This window comes from Simochromis diagramma, unplaced genomic scaffold (genome assembly GCF_900408965.1).
Source record: "Simochromis diagramma unplaced genomic scaffold, fSimDia1.1 OVJJ01000324.1, whole genome shotgun sequence".
Taxonomy (NCBI): domain Eukaryota; kingdom Metazoa; phylum Chordata; class Actinopteri; order Cichliformes; family Cichlidae; genus Simochromis; species Simochromis diagramma.
This window is the reverse complement of record NW_024386918.1, coordinates 403,351-419,358: the sequence shown is the minus strand read 5'-3', so window position 1 is coordinate 419,358 and position 16,008 is coordinate 403,351. Positions and strand designations below refer to the sequence as shown.

Genomic DNA, 16,008 nt, shown 5'->3' with positions numbered 1-16,008 from the left:
GAAAAAGTCCACAGAAACAAAGCAAACAGTCTTTGAAATAGTGGCACACTATCAGTTCTTGTTTTACTTTTTGTACGATGACAGCAGCGACAGTCTTCCCTGGGAAGAGGGGACTTCCGGTGTGAACATCCAACATGCTGCATGGGACTGTTGTGGCAGAGTTGATGGGCAACGACGAGGTGGAGGAGTAGACCCTGAGGTTCCTTGCCTTGTTACTGCCTTACAGCTCTCCAGGTGTCACCTTGCTGCAATAGCGGGCCATCAGACTAGTCCTCCCCAGCTGCGTTTATGGCCAGAATGTGGGGTGAGGATGAGGAGTCAGCTGACCCAGTGGCTTCCTCTACACCCTTGGCAAGAAAGAAGCGGTGCCTCCGCTGTCGGCTCACCCCATCGCCATAGGAAACCACAGCCTCTCTGAATAGAGTGGACATCAAGCCGTTGGATCAAGTAGTGGGGTAGAGTAATGGCGGCTTCTCGCCATCAGCTCTCTCTAGAAGTGAGAGAGCTGGGATTAAGACAATACTGACTTCAGATTCTGTCTGTCCCATGCACCGCCGATCCAGCGGAACTTGATTCACTAGGTTTTGTTTTCAGGTCGGCAAATAGAGAGATTGTGTTGCTTTCCTCCGTGTTGACAGAGTCGTAGGCTGTAAATGAAAGACTAAAGTCAGATTTTGGGAATATCAGGGCTGAGGGGGAAAAGGCTGCCTTTCTAATAAATGAGACTGCTGTCTCAGAGTGTGAGCTTAAGAACAACTTTGCATCTTGGAATCTGTTCGTGATACCTTACCTTATGTTTCCAAGTTTGCCAGTGTTAATTTGTCCAATTCTGAATCAAATGTCATGTCTGTATGTAACATGTTGGGGCCTGTCATGTTTCCTTCTGAACCAGAGAGATCGGTTAAGAAGTAGAAAAACAATTAAGCAAAGCAGCAAACAATTAATTTGTGTTAAATATCCTGCCAAGTTAAAGATAATTTTACCTTCCAAATTAGCATTTCCAAAGACTTTTAGTTCATTACAGTCTGCTGTGAATGAAACAGTTTGTCGGAGAGCACATTCCAGGACTGAATATTATACTTCTGAAGGGTCAAAGTTAGCTTTCATGGAACTAGGACTTGTGTGTTTAGAGACTGGCTCTGGTGTTTGTGCAACCTTGGCAATGTCTAGGGAGACAAGTAGTTTTGCTGTTAACTTGGTGTCCTCAGAGACTAAGGCTCAGCCCAGGCCCTGTGCAGAAACTGAACTGGCAGCTTAATTTCTCGGTCTCAGCTCGGTGCTCAGGAGAGTCCACCAAGCATCTTGTTGTGTCAGCTGGGAGTTTAGGGCCCGACCAGCAGCTTCCTGTGTCATGTTGGGGTTCAGGAGAGCCCAGCCAGCAGGGGGACAGGATTTTTGTCATGTTGGATGTCTGTTATGATGTAATGTTTGTACATTTAAGACACAACACCCCAAACACTGGATGAAAACAAACCCACATACACATAGAAATTAGGGGTGCAACGATATTCGTATCGATATTGAACCGTTCGATACAGTGGTTTCGGTTCGGTACGCATATGTATCGAACAATACAACATTTGTAATTTATTTTATCAATTTTCCTTCTGACGATGCTGTCTGTGTTGAGCGCTCAGTGAATCTGTGTTCGACTACTCCGCCTAGGCTGCACTGTCGAGCGCAGATCCACTGAGCGCTCAACACAGACAGCATAGTCAGAAGGAAGAGCGCAGGGCAAGCTAGCGAGACAGAAGTTAAGCTCTACTTGCAACATTCAGATCTGGCGTTTGGAATTATTTTGGTTTTCATGTGACGTATGACCCTGAAGGTAAGCGAGTCATGGACTAAAGTAAAACAGTATGTTGGATGTGCCACGCAATGCTCAATTACATTGGTGTGAACTAGTGTGTTAGCGCAGTTAGCTCGTTAACGTGTTTGCCGTCTAGCCCCATGCACGGAGCGATCGGTGGTAGCTCGTTAACGGAGATTTGCCGTGTTGTGGCAAGGTCATTTCAACGAGATTAACCTGAAAGCACTAGTGGGAACACAACGAATATGACTGCACATTTACGCCGACATCATCCTAGTGCAAAGACAAAAACAACAAGCATGCTACTAACTTTAGCCGAGTCATTTAGACAGCTGTTAGCACATGATTATCCTTATGCTGCTGAGAATATAGCCCAGAAGAAGCGGATAGTATAGCTTTTATTTTGGAAAGAGCCATTTCTCTGTAATAAACTCTCTTTTCCAAAGATGAGTGATTCCTCAATCAGATACAGGGCTTGCAATATCGCTAGCCTGACGTCCCGGAGCTAGCGATTTTTTCAGTCGGGCTACCAAAATCTATCTCTTCCCTGCCCGTCGGGCTATTGTAGGAAAAATATATGTCAATGCTTTTGCATTCTTTCAGAAATGTAGCTGGGTAATTATGTCATTGGCATCGGTGAGCCACTGTCAATATGTGACATATTGAAGTCGCGTTTGAATTTGCGCTTGTTTTTTTGCTTTCACTTTGCAATCGTGCGAACTGTGTATAGAGAGCGACAGCACTGATCTGTGAGTGATGATAATTTGTGCACCAATTCCTCTGACATCGTCTTATTAATCGTTAGCTTACTATGCAAACATGACAAGTGAAATCTCCCGCAGCAAGCTTAAACATGTGAGAGGTTGATCGCGCAGAGAATCGCTGAGCTTATGTGAGTGAGCGTGTAAAAGCATTTCAGTTCTGCTGAGCCAAATAAGACAGGTCAGGGTGAAGAAGTGACAGCCAAAGAAAAGCTTACCACAAAACGGAGAAGTTATGACAAATCAGACTATAAGGTAAAAAGAAAGTGCAGCTTTATGGTTTCATGGACAAAAGAATTTCTGTGGCTGCAATATGATGAGCTAAATAACCAGGGCTGCACATAAGTGGTCCGCAGGTGCGCATTCGCTGTCAAAATAAAAAAACACGCACAAGGGTTAGGGTTAAATTTAAAAACTGTACTTTTGAGTTAAAATATATATTTATAATTTTAATAAATGACAAATTAAAAATGCATGAACATTTTTTTGTATCGAAAAAATATCGAACCGTGACACCAAAGTATCGAACCGAACCGAACCGTGAATTTTGTGTATCGTTGCACCCCTAATAGAAATATATACAAAACAACAGCTTATGTCACTACAGAAAAGAATATAGCCCATATGGTTTTCACTGCCCTATGCATAGCCAAGAAAACTGTCCTCATGAACTGGAAAAATAAAAACAATCTTAATTCTAACCAATATAGAAATTATCTAATAGATTACATTAGTCTTGATACAGCCTCTGCCACCACATCAGATCAATTGCTCTGGACTCCATCACCTAGTGGGGGTGGGGGGTCATAGTTTGGTCCCACCTTCGCTGTTGTGATTGGTGTGGGGGTAGGGACAGGCTTGGGGCATCGGGGGATTCATCTTGCAGGAGGTCTCCTCTCTCCAGGAACTGATTCTGCAGGTGGGGAGAGATATAGGAGAGGTGGAGGAAGATCCTAGCCTGGGCGTCTATGTCTGGAAGATAAGTGGATGACGGGGTGGGTGCAGTTTTCTCTGTGGTGGGGTTGGGTGGGCTACCCCGGGCTCTGTGGGGCCGGGCGGCGCTGCTGAACTGGGCCCCGGTCCGGATGGGCCTGGGCCCCCTTTCCCTGGTGGGTTGCAGAGTGTGGGGGTGCCTACTGGGGTCAGCGGGGGAGCTGGCCCCAGGGAGGGGCCACTTGCCCCTCCCTTCTTTCCCTCCCCATCTCCTGCTGCCTCCCTCTTCCCGCTCCACCACAATCACCCACACATGCAGGGCCTTGGGGTAAAGGTGTGTCACCAGGGTGCAGGGGAGGCATCCCCCCCCCCCCTGTCCCCTTCTGGCTGCCTGTGCCTCAATTTTATCCCAACTTAGACATTCACATTACTCACACTCTCATTACACATACATATAGGAACTTGGGGGTGGGCACGATACACGGAATCCAAAAGACCATCAGGGTGTACAACCTCACCCCTGGCATCATTGCCCACCTCTCAATTTTAAATACACGTATACATTGAGGGCTATCAGGAGGGGCTATGCCCTTAACTGCTGCTCTCTGGCAGGTAGCTCCATGCCCTCCTGGGTTTTAAATGCACCTTGGAACATCCGATTGGCCATCCGATTGGGGTCTGGAATGTGGGGCCTCCCTGCTGCTGGGGCTTAGAGTACGCTTGGGGAGTGTGATTGTGTGTACAGTGTCTCTTTATATCTGTCTCCACGTTGGGTGAGTGCTGAGTAACTGCATATGAGAGCATGAGGGTGGGAATGGATGTCTGTATCTGTGTGTGCCTGTTTGTTTGTGTCTATATGTCAGGTTGGGTATCAGATGTATGGAGGCCTATCTCCCCCCACCACTCCCCCTGCCAGTGGCAGACGCCCTCAGACATCGGTGCATTGGTGGTTCTTTGTGTCCGGGGATGGGCGTCCAGGTACCCACCGGCTCACTCCTGGTGGCTGCTTGTCGGGGCCTGGAGCCTGGGGCTCGCTCGGGCTCGCTTGGGCGTGGGGTGCCCTCGGCCTCTCAGCCTGGGGCTCGGTCACTCTGGCACAGCTGGCTGCAACCCCCCCTGGCTTCTGCTCCACGGCTGCTGAGTGACCCCTCATCTGGGGCTCTCCTCAGCTCTTTCCGGGTTAGTGGCACGGTTTCCCCTCCGTTGGTCTTCCTTGGTCTCCTTTGCTCTTACGGCCTCTGGACGTCTGGAGCCTTGATCTCCTCCATACCTGCTTCATGCCCTGGAGGACGGGGCTATGGCCCCCCCACACCCTCTAGCAGATCATTATATGAAGGAACCTTTTAAATACAAGCGCGGTCACGCTCACAGGTGTACACACAGGTACTCACACACACAAACTACACCCTTTTCGGCTCCTACCTCAAAGCACACTGTGCGCTGTGGATCTTACGTGCTGCACAATAATATTTAATATTTAGTATTTACTGTTATATTCACATAGATCATCGCGATGTTGTTGTTTATTATATTGCTCTTTTTTTTTCTTCTGCTTGTTTTCTCTTTTTTCTTTCTCAACAGGTGATCCAGGTGACTGATATATGGATTTTTTGTCTGTTTGTTTTGTTGGTTTTTGGTTTTTGCCCCTTATCCCCGTCTCCCCTTTCTTTTCCCCAGTCAAGTCTGTCCCATGTTCAGCAAATGAAAATAAAATAAACAATAAAAGCAAAGGTGAATCAAATAGACCAATACGGCAAGGCTGGGATGGTCCATTTGGTCAAGTAAATCCGTTGGGCATCTTTCTTTGCCTTTAGACAACAATTCTGATGGCAAAAGAACCAAACGGGACAGGCAAAAAGAACATTTTTTTTAATATTTATACAGATATATATATATATAAACACCCAGCACGCCCCTGCGGGCGGTTTTATCCTTCAAGCTCGGGTCCTACCAGAGGCCTGGGAGCTTGAGGGTCCTGCGCAGTATCTTAGCTGTTCCCAGGACTGCGCTCTTCTGGACAGAGATCTCCGATGTTGTTCTCGGGATCTGCTGGAGCCACTCGCCTAGCTTGGGAGTCACCACACCTAGTGCTCCGATTACCACGGGGACCACCGTTACCTTCACCCTCCACATCCTCTCGAGCTCTTCTCTGAGCCCTTGGTATTTCTCCAGCTTCTCGTGTTCCTTCTTCCTGATATTGCTGTCATTCGGAACCGCTACATCGATCACTACGGCCGTCTTCTTCTGTTTGTCTACCACCACTATGTCCGGTTGGTTAGCCACCACCATTTTGTCCGTCTGTATCTGGAAGTCCCACAGGATCTTAGCTCGGTCATTCTCCACCACCCTTGGGGGCATCTCCCATTTTGACCTCGGGACTTCCAGGTTATACTCGGCACAGATGTTCCTGTACACTATGCCGGCCACTTGGTTATGGCGTTCCATGTATGCCTTGCCTGCTAGCATCTTGCACCCTGCTGTTATGTGCTGGATTGTCTCTGGGGCATCTTTACACAGCCTGCACCTGGGGTCTTGCCTGGTGTGATAGACCCCAGCCTCTATGGATCTTGTGCTTAATGTTCCTGTGCTGCCATGATTAGTGCCTCTGTGCTGTCTTTCAGTCCAGCTTTGTCCAGCCACTGGTAGGATTTCTGGATATCAGCCACCTCCTCTATCTGCCGGTGGTACATACCGTGCAGGGGCCTGTCCTTCTATGATGGTTCCTCGTCTCCCTCCTCTTTCTTGGGTTTCTGCTGCCTGAGGTATTCACTGAGCACTCGGTCAGTTGGGGCCATCTTCCCAATGTATTCTTGGATGTTCGTTGTCTCATCCTGGACTGTGGTGCTGACACTCACCAGTCCCCGGCCCCCTTCCTTCCGCTTAGCCTCAGGGTGCTGGACTTGGGGTGAAACCCTCCATGCATGGTAAGGAGCTTTCTTGTCTTTATGTCAGTGGCTTCTATCTCCTCCAAAGGAGGAGATAGAAGATATATATATACACAAAACACCCAAAAACAATACAAAATCCCATCAACCAGTAAATTGAGTCCACTATCGAACTCAAGTTACTCCTATGAGCTATAATCCCAGGAGTTGCTTGAGTTCATTCACAAAAAAAAGACAAAGAATCCACTCCAGGGTTTTTTTTCTCATTTCCTTTCCTGTTCGTTCAAAACAGTCACACACATGCAACCCTTTACTTTGGGTTTCCAGCCACCATAAAGCAAAACAAGGAAGTGAGCCCAGTTAAGGCCCAGTTAGGTTAACTGGTTTGTTTACATATTCCCCTCTCTGTGGTGCAGATGTTACATCTGCAGATTTGTCATTTTCACTGAATGGTGTCATGTGGTTTGACAAAATTAAAAACCTCCGCAACAAATAATATTAGCCTCAGATAACAATTAAATTATTTTAATAAAAAAATGTGACTATCAAGTTATCCATCTGGTCTCTTACCCCTGTCTTTCTATAACATAAATAACGAGCTGACATTTTCACCAATCAGCTAGACCAGGGGTGGGCAATTCCAGGCCTCGAGGGCCGGTGTCCTGCAGGTTTTAGATCTCACCTTGGGTCAACACACCTGAATCACATGATTAGTTCATTACCAGGCCTCTGGAGAACTTCAGGACATGTTGAGGAGCTAATTTAGCCATTTAAATCAGCTGTGTTGGTTCAAGGACATGTCTAAAACCTGCAGGGACACCGGACCTCGAGGCCTGGAGTTGCCCACCCCTGAGCTAGAGAAACCCTGAAGTTTAATGTATACATCGTGTTCACCTGTCAGCTGTTTAACACCTACTGCTGATTTGGAAACCACACCCACAGTCGATGGTCATTGTGAAAAATAAGTCATCTATAAATAATCAATCCCAGGTGTTATGGGGAACATCACGGGAAAATGTCAACCATCGCCATTGCTGAATAAGTGTATTTGTAATATTTTATTATAAGTTTATTCAATAAATGAGTTCAGGTTACTGAGAATTTAATTTGGAGAATAAGAGTTGTTTTAGCAAATCTCTACAGCCCCCTCAGACAATAAATGTTTTTTGTTTGTTTGTTTTTAAAATAATCCTAATCTTCTAATAATCTTTAGCCCTTTATTTATTTATTACCTGGAAATAATCATAGGAAAAAAAAGACTTGGTCTGAATAGTGTCAGCCAATGATTTTTGGGAAGTGTTTATTACCCTCTGCGTAGCTTACCTGTTCTCACTAGTGGCCCCTAAGTACACTGCACCCAGGCAGTAGGAGAGCATGCTCTCCACTGAGGAGCAGTGCTGCCAGCAGCAGCTTCCATCCAGGTTATTTTTCCTCAGGACATGGAGGAAGTGCAGCCACTGCTGGGTTTTCTTTACCAGGGCATTGGTGTTGTGGGTCCAGGTGAGATCAGCAGAGAAGTGGATGACCCGAAACCTGAAGGTGGAGGCAGATTCCACCTTTTCTCCATTTATGATGAGAGTGGATCTGTCTGTGCCTCCTGATATCCATGAGAAGTTCTTTCATTTTAAGGACTTTCAGCTTCAGATTGTTTTCTGGTGACAAATTCTGTACCTCCTCCATACCTGTGCAGAGGGGGTGGCAGAAGGGGTTTGAGCACCTGCCCCTTTCCAGAAGGGTGCCCTAAGTGCCCTTTTCTTGAGACTTTTTTTTTTTTTTTTTAATGTGTGTGTGCGTATGCAGTCCTGCCTGTACCCCTCAACAATAACATTTTATTATTAATTACAATTTTGCTAAATAAAACGATCTGGCTTGTGTTAGTCACATGACGACCATTAACCAATGCTCATCGTTGAGCAAGCGTGCTCTGCCATCAAGGGTGAACAAGCTCACAACGAGCATGCACATTTTTTGCTGTTTTCAAACATGAAAATTGTGAAAAAATTATGATAACTATGAAAAAACTATGATGACTATGAAAAAACTGTGACAACTATGAAGAACTGTGGCAACTATGGTGAGCATAACAGATGACCTGACAGTGAACAAAGGAAAACAGAGGACTTAATACACACAGGAGGTGATCAGGGGAAGTGGGAACACATGGGGAAACAGCTGACTGAAATAAACATAATGACACCACAGGGGAGGTGAACCTCTGGAATATTATCAAGAATTTGGAGACTACTGCTCAATTCCAGGTTCTTAAACATCAGTGTCTCCGGTGTGGGTAGGAGTGTCCCATGAAACGTGTTGTCTTCTCCCTGAAGAATGTCGAGGGCCACTGCCCTCGACATTCTTGGCCTCATGACAGTGCAGTACTCCCTTTAGGACTCATGTTCCTGCTCTGTCATGGCTGTCAACCCAAACTTGGAGAAGATGGTGTTCAGCTCAACCAGAGAAATCTCGCAGATTTTAGCCATGGAATCATAAAACGAATTCCATCTGGTAGTGCAAGGAACTAGCAGTTTCTTTCCAATAATGCCATCCACTGTCTCTGCGGCCACTTTTGAATGACTGGCCTTGTTCCATAACCCTGTGCACTTTGTGGTAGCACTTCTATATACCACTTTTACTTCTGGTCGTGATAGTAACTGCTTGTCAACATCATTTCAAGAAACAAGGTTTAATGTGTGTGATGCACATCTCTGATGTGGTCGCAAAGTGATCACCACACCAACATCATCATCATTGTCATTATCACCAACACGGTTTTTTAAGGCATCGTTCATGTTTGTAAAAGTTACCTCATCCTCATCCTTCTTAGAGTCATCCTCCTCAACTGGCTGGTACTTTTTGAAGGCCTTGACAAAATTAAGGCCATTGTCCATCACAGTTGATGTTATTTTGTGGGATATGCCGTAGTGTGAGTGAATCTTGTCCAACTCAACAGCAATATTATGGTAATTTTACACCAAAATCGCTTTTATTATTTGCTGTACAGATGTTTGGTGACTAGTTTTGTTGAAGCATGTGACGTTGAGAGGTGCTTTATAAGATTCGAATTGCTTACAACTTCTGTGTAGAACTTCAAGGTGAAATAAGTGAACTGAATCCACTCCATGAATAAGGCTGAAACCTGACAAAATCTGGAAGATATGAACTGCTGTGAATATTATAGTTCCCTGTAAGTTCTTGTTTCCTCAGAACCAGGCAGTCAGTGATGGGAATAATGACGTTAAAATAAACGGCATTATTAACACTATTACTTTTTTTAGTAATGGGTAATCTAACTAATTACTTTTTCTATCATTACAAGGCAAATGTGGTGCAGGCACTCAATCAACAGAAGCCCCCAACCTGTTCACATCTCTAATCATTTTGTTCTTCCCCACTCGGTAAAACACCAACCGATATTGTTTTCCACTGTTAGTTTTCTTCCAGGAGCCAGACCAGGTGACACAGAAGGAACCCTGAAACTGCTGCCTAAGGATAAATATGTTTTTTCAGCCACTGTCGTTTCCCTCTCTTCTTAGATTGCCTGAGATCTTCAGCCTGATTAGCTCCTATGCCTTGTTATTTTGCATTGTGATTTACACAACTCTGCGTGTTTCAGTGATATTAGGGTGATTATGGTAATCCCAGGCAGTGTCAAGCAGCCCAATGACAACGAAGGTTGGTTAAGAGAAGAGAGAATGATTGAGTGGGATGGCAAAAACAGACATTTTATTGGGCATTTAGGGTTATTTTTATAATGTTTTTTTTTTCTTTTTCTTTTTTTTTTTTTTACTGTTTTGTTTTTGCTGTTTGCTGTGTTGTTTTCTGTGTTACATACCAATATTTGGATATGCACTGTTTACTGTAATGACCCTAATATCACTGAAAAGCACAGGGTTGCTGCCAAAGGTTCAAGATTATGGTACTTTGGCCTAAACGTTTGACCTAAAACCAATGGGAGCACCTGCGCTCCCATCAGATTTAAGCTGTTCTGTTTTTTTGGGTCCATCTCTGTGACACATGACAATGGCTGCAAGTGCAAGAATGCAACCAGAGAGTGGAAAAAAAACAAAAAGGATTTTTAATATTTTCTAAACCAATTATATTTTCTACTCTAAGCACGCCATTAGTTCCACTGGCATATATCAAATCAACAAGGGCTTCTGGAAGTGTGTATTGTTCCTTGCACTGGGTAGACAAAAACAAACTTTCAGATATCTAAATTCAGTTGATATCAGCAAGTTTCACACATCTGTTTTTATTAACATTAGTATACATCTTACAAATTACTAATTGGAATCCTTTAGATCCAAGGATGAAAATGCTTCATTACTGTGCACAAACATTATATTATAACAGAATTTTGGAGTCATGCATAGTGAATAGCTGTTCATAGTTACATTCTAGACAGTTAATTTAAAATTAATTGCTTTTGCTTTTTTTTTTACCCTTTTGTGTTTGTTTTCATGAAATTTTGTGTTTTATGTGCTATTTCATTCCGAATAGTTTTTTCTTTGACAGCAAACAAGAGTTGCAGCTTGAGGTTATTGTGGTAGACCAGAAATCAGGAGAAAATCAGGAGAACTGTGTGTGTTCAACACACACTAGAAACAAAATAGCCCCTTTTTGTACAACAAAAGCCATGCATGTGGTTTTAATTACTTGTATTTGTACATATATTTGTACATATATATATTTTATATATATATATATATATATATATATATATATATATATATATATATATAAAATTGTACATACGTACACATTTAAAGTGCAGAAAATGTTTATCACAATTATAGTACAGGTCTGCAACGTATCAAGCAGATAATGATGGCTATAGAGAAATGGAGAGCAGCAGAGTGGTCTTGACATACAAATCACTGGCAATGTTGTAATCAGAAGTTGTCAAATTTCTTTTTCATTAGTTGTCAGTCTAAAGAGGGTAGAGCTTATTGTATGTGAAACTTGAGACAAAACAGAGTGAGTTTAAATGAACACTAGGAATCTTATTTCTGAGTACATTTTAGTTCTTGAATGTATTCTGTTGAACTCATTAAACTTAAGTCAGCATTAGGTCCTCCTTCTTGGTTGCTGATACAAGATTTAATGTAATAATTGAAAACTTCATTACTTTATAATATACAGTGATAGATAGCTTGACCGCCAAAGAGAAACAAAACAAAGCGTTCTTTGTTTTTATTGTTATAGTTTCCGTAAATTCTGTAAATTGATGAAGATCTTTTCATCATTTTGTCCATTTGTAGTGTGTTGGGTCTTTTTATGTAAGTGTAATGAAAGTAACTTTATAATGAAATGACTACAGCTTTACAGTTTTAAAACCTTCTCAATAAGGGGGTTTGACAACATTTAACTTATTAATCCATTGCACACAAATGTGCGGTCCTGCAAACACATGTAAACATTTATGCAATATGAAGCATTTCTTGCACCAGTTGTGCATGGTGACTTTTAGTTTTAGTTTTATCTGCCTTGCTTGCCCTGAAAGAATATCACTGGTTTGAGTTTTTGACTCAAGTACTATATTTTTTTTCCCTTTTCACGCTACAATTGTGGAGTTTCAAAAAGATTTTTTGTTGTGAGGGCATACGATGCAATTGTCTAAAAATAAAGTTACATTACTGTTATAAATTAACTGCTATTCTTCACTGCTGCCCCCATTTGATTACTTCATGATTTGGAGAAGATGGAGCCTTTTGGTGCATGTCTTCCTGCCCTTATGCCAATCTTGGCTCCAGCATGAAGGCCACCTTCATGGGCCTGTTGGATCCTGATGGCTTCTCTCAGGTTCTGAGCTCGGACTTCCTTGTTCTGGATTTCCTCTGCTACTCGACTAGGGAACCATCCCCTTTCACCATCATGGAGCCGTTCACCCATCATCCAGCCTGGAATAAAGAAGACCAGACCCAAGGTGACCAAAGACAAAATTACAGAAAATAATGCAGAAACCAAAACATATTAGGTAGAAAAAGCAATTGTTTTTGATAACAAACATAAGCAGATTTTGTATCTACATACCATCATCTGTTCTCTCTAGGAGGTTCAGAACATCAGCCATTTCAGTAGAGAGTTCATCTGGTTCCTGAGCTGAGTATGACTGAATACACTGCACCTGTGGAGAATCTGATAAAAGTCATAGACAACTTAAATTCATGTCTACACAGACAAAGAAATTTACTTGTGGGTTCCGTATTCTGTCTCACCTGGTTGGTGGGCACTAGTAGACATAAAGCGTGTGCGCCGGTTAGGAGTGAGTGCACATATCCATCGAAGCTTATCACTCCTGCCCACATGATAGTACTGATTAATAATCATTTAAAGAAAACCGACTACCACGTTGCTTTATGGTATTTTCACCTTTTTTTGCAAGCAGACAGTCCATACAAAACAATTTAAACCTGTAAGATCCAAGCCAATGCCATGACTCCTTCCATAGAGGGAATTGTAGAACATGTGATCTTGGACCATACTTGGAGCATGATTATTCCTGCTCCCCACTGACCTGCACTTACTCTGCATTTAATGATCCAGGCAAATGTACACTTTAGTTTGTCTCAGTAGTTCAGCTTATCAATATCATGCGCAGACTTGTTTCCTACATGAACTTATGGAAATTTCTTTACAAACTACAATGAAGTTCATGATTTCACCCATTCTGTGGCATAACTGGAGACATTTCAGAAGTGGTAAAAAGCTTCAGAAGGACTAAATTGCTTTACTTAAACAATTTTGCAAAGTTTGCTCACATACAAAGGAAGGCCCAGTCCTTTAGGTTTCTTGACTGTTGCAATATTTTTCTTGCCTTGTCATCTTTTTCCTGTCTTTACACTGTATTTTACAAATAATGGAAATAGAAGACATGATAGAAACTGCTTAATGGAGTCCTAAGAGGATTCTTCTCTGAATACTCACATACTGGAGGTCTTGAGCATATAGTTGACCTCACGCTCATCTTGGTTCTCAAGCAGCTTAAGATTAAAAACATTGGCCAGCTGCTGACCTTGGTCTTCAAGATCTTCTGTTCTCAACATGGCCCGTGTACAGGAGTCAATAACCTGGAACTTGTCCCCACTGGTAACAGTGTAACAGAATTAATATCCCCTGTTTTACAGAGCAACAGTAAAATGATCTGTTGTAATCTAAACATTTCGCAGTTTCCACTTTATTTGGCACACTTTAGTAAAGTAGTCTAAACAGTAATCCTTAGTAAAGATTGCTTTTAGTTTTTAGTGAAGCTGTTTTAAACACATTATTTAATTTATCGTCAGTACAGTAGGAGGGAATATCAGTTTATTATATAATTATATAATTGACTAAACTAGCAAAAAAGGTAGACTAATTGACTAGTCTAAAACTAAGAAACTAAGAAAATTTGAAAACCATTTATGAATAATGCAAGCTGTTCAAAAATTCATAAAAATCACTTAAATAAGAGTTAAAATCTAAAATAACAAAACAATAACTCATCGATACATTTTCTTCCGCTTATCTGAAGTCTAGACTAGCTAATCTTAAGCTAGCGTGTTGTAGGTTCGACCCTCCTGTTCCAGAAAGAAATTAGCAGGAACACCAGAGGGGCAAAATACAAGCTACAACACAACGGTCCAGTGGACATCAACATATATGCCCTACCAAGCACGGCCAAACAATTTACTACATGTATATCACACCAAAAACATAACTAAGTGTCTTACTGAACATGATCCGGAATCAGAATTAGATTACCATAATAATCCCTAAGGAAATTATGTTATGTTATGTTATGTTATGTTATGTTATGTTATGTTATGTTATGTTATGTTATGTTATGAATCCTACCATCCATGAGCAGGAAAAAGATCTCCATGTTACACTGTTCTTCACTTACATTTGGGATTTGCTTTTCCTCACTTCTAATAAGAAGTAATGCAGTGAGTGACTTGATATAAGAAAAAAGATCTCTAAAAAGTATTCCATCTCTTCCTTTTCTTTTTTTTTCCAATGGGAGAAATGTCCAGATGAACAGAAGCCCTCTCTCATGCTGACATTTTGGTGTTCAATCTGTTCACTGTGTCTTGCAATTGCATAGCTCTTGCTGCAGTTTCTCAAACACATCTTCATCTCATTTGCCAATAACAATTCTATCAATTCAATCTAAACATTTGGATATATGTTGGATATGTGTGTAAAATAATATTAAGCATGTAACATGTAATGTATTTGTATGGTAATAAGGAGAGGCTCCACCAATCAGTAGAAAAAAATCAAATCGGGCAATTGGAAAACCTAATTAATTAACTTTAAAAATGTATAGATGTTCCCAATTAGGAAATTGAAGGACACACTTAATGTGTATATATTGTATAATTATTTATAGATTTTATAGACTTTATATATTGGTCTGGCTTGATGGGGGTCCGGGGTATACCCACACTCGGCTGTAGGTATACCCCCGATGTTTAGTTTGGTTGATGAGATTTTTAAGAAGTGTTATATTTGACCAAGCAAATAAAGGTTTTTGTCAAAAGACTGAAATTCAGAACTGAACCTAAATCAATGTCAGGTGCCAATTAAATATCTATTCAAAAAATTTACAAAACTATTGTGTTAGAGTACTTTACTAAATGCTTACCTGCGTTTGGTGACCAGCAACAGATTATTGAAAAGGAACAGGTAGACAGGCTGGTAGAGCTTACGGCTTCGCATGGTCCTAGTACTCTTTGGTCCACCCATTTGCTGTACGTCGCCCTTCTTTAGCAACCAGCGTGAGTGGGAAATGATGGGCACAGACTACAAGGTTAAGAGAAATAACAAACAAAAAGGGGTACAGACTTACTGAATTGTTCCAAAACAGAATACATTTGGAAATTCAATGAACCTAGCAGTGACCATTTACCCACAAGCAAAGAGCAAGCAGGTGCTTTGGGTGATATGGAAAACATCTCAGTCACAGAGATAAACACAACTGTTTATTAATTAATGTTTAATTAACAATGAGAATAATAGCCAGCTCAAGATGTCCATAAATCTAAATCAATTATCTGAAACAATACATTTTCTCTGTGTGTCAAAAAGAAACAGGTACATGTTGGAACCAGAACTTGACCAGAATTCTCCTTAGACTTCTCATTTGCTGCATGTCTTGCAACAAATTAACAAATGAAGGTCAAACAGTTCTTGATCTCCGTTAGGTGTTTTCTTTGCTGCAATTTGAGCAAGAAAACCTAACTCCCGATGTTAAAAGGAGTCTGCTACTTGACCTCTGTGAAGCATTGATGATTAGGATGGTAATTGTATCCTCATTACCAGAAGTACCCTACCATTAAGACCATGTCTGATGAGGCTTTAGTGGACATGCATCTCTCTTCTCCTGTGTCAGGTCTCTGCTGAATGTTTTTTGTTTCCTATTTTTAAGGACATGACTTTTAGGTACTTTCAGGTACTGTTCATCTACTGCAGATCAGTTTTTATGCCACTTCTTCTTTTACCATCCACTTGCTAGTTTCCTCAAATTTCAAATGTGTTCCACATAATGCCAAAATATCCCAAGTTTTCAGCTAATAGCTATTTGGTAATCACCTTTTGGGAGAAAAAATATTCTATTCTATGCCCTTCAAACTGTGTT

At 41.8% G+C, this 16,008-nt stretch overlaps 1 protein-coding gene across 2 annotated transcripts in view; it reads right to left on the bottom strand.

Annotated features, from left to right (window-relative positions):
* Window positions 1–11,341: 11,341 nt before the first annotated feature.
* Window positions 11,342–16,008, bottom strand: part of ngef (neuronal guanine nucleotide exchange factor) — a 45,599-nt gene continuing 40,932 nt past the window's right edge. For both annotated transcript variants that reach the window (XM_040036474.1, XM_040036475.1), the window contains 5 exons: window positions 15,016–15,173; window positions 13,317–13,475; window positions 12,608–12,687; window positions 12,423–12,527; window positions 11,342–12,289 (listed from right to left, as the gene is read on the bottom strand). In XM_040036474.1, the coding sequence (XP_039892408.1) occupies window positions 12,075–12,289; window positions 12,423–12,527; window positions 12,608–12,687; window positions 13,317–13,475; window positions 15,016–15,173 (717 nt within the window). In that variant the 3' untranslated portion in view covers window positions 11,342–12,074. The remainder of the gene's footprint in view (window positions 12,290–12,422; window positions 12,528–12,607; window positions 12,688–13,316; window positions 13,476–15,015; window positions 15,174–16,008) is intronic.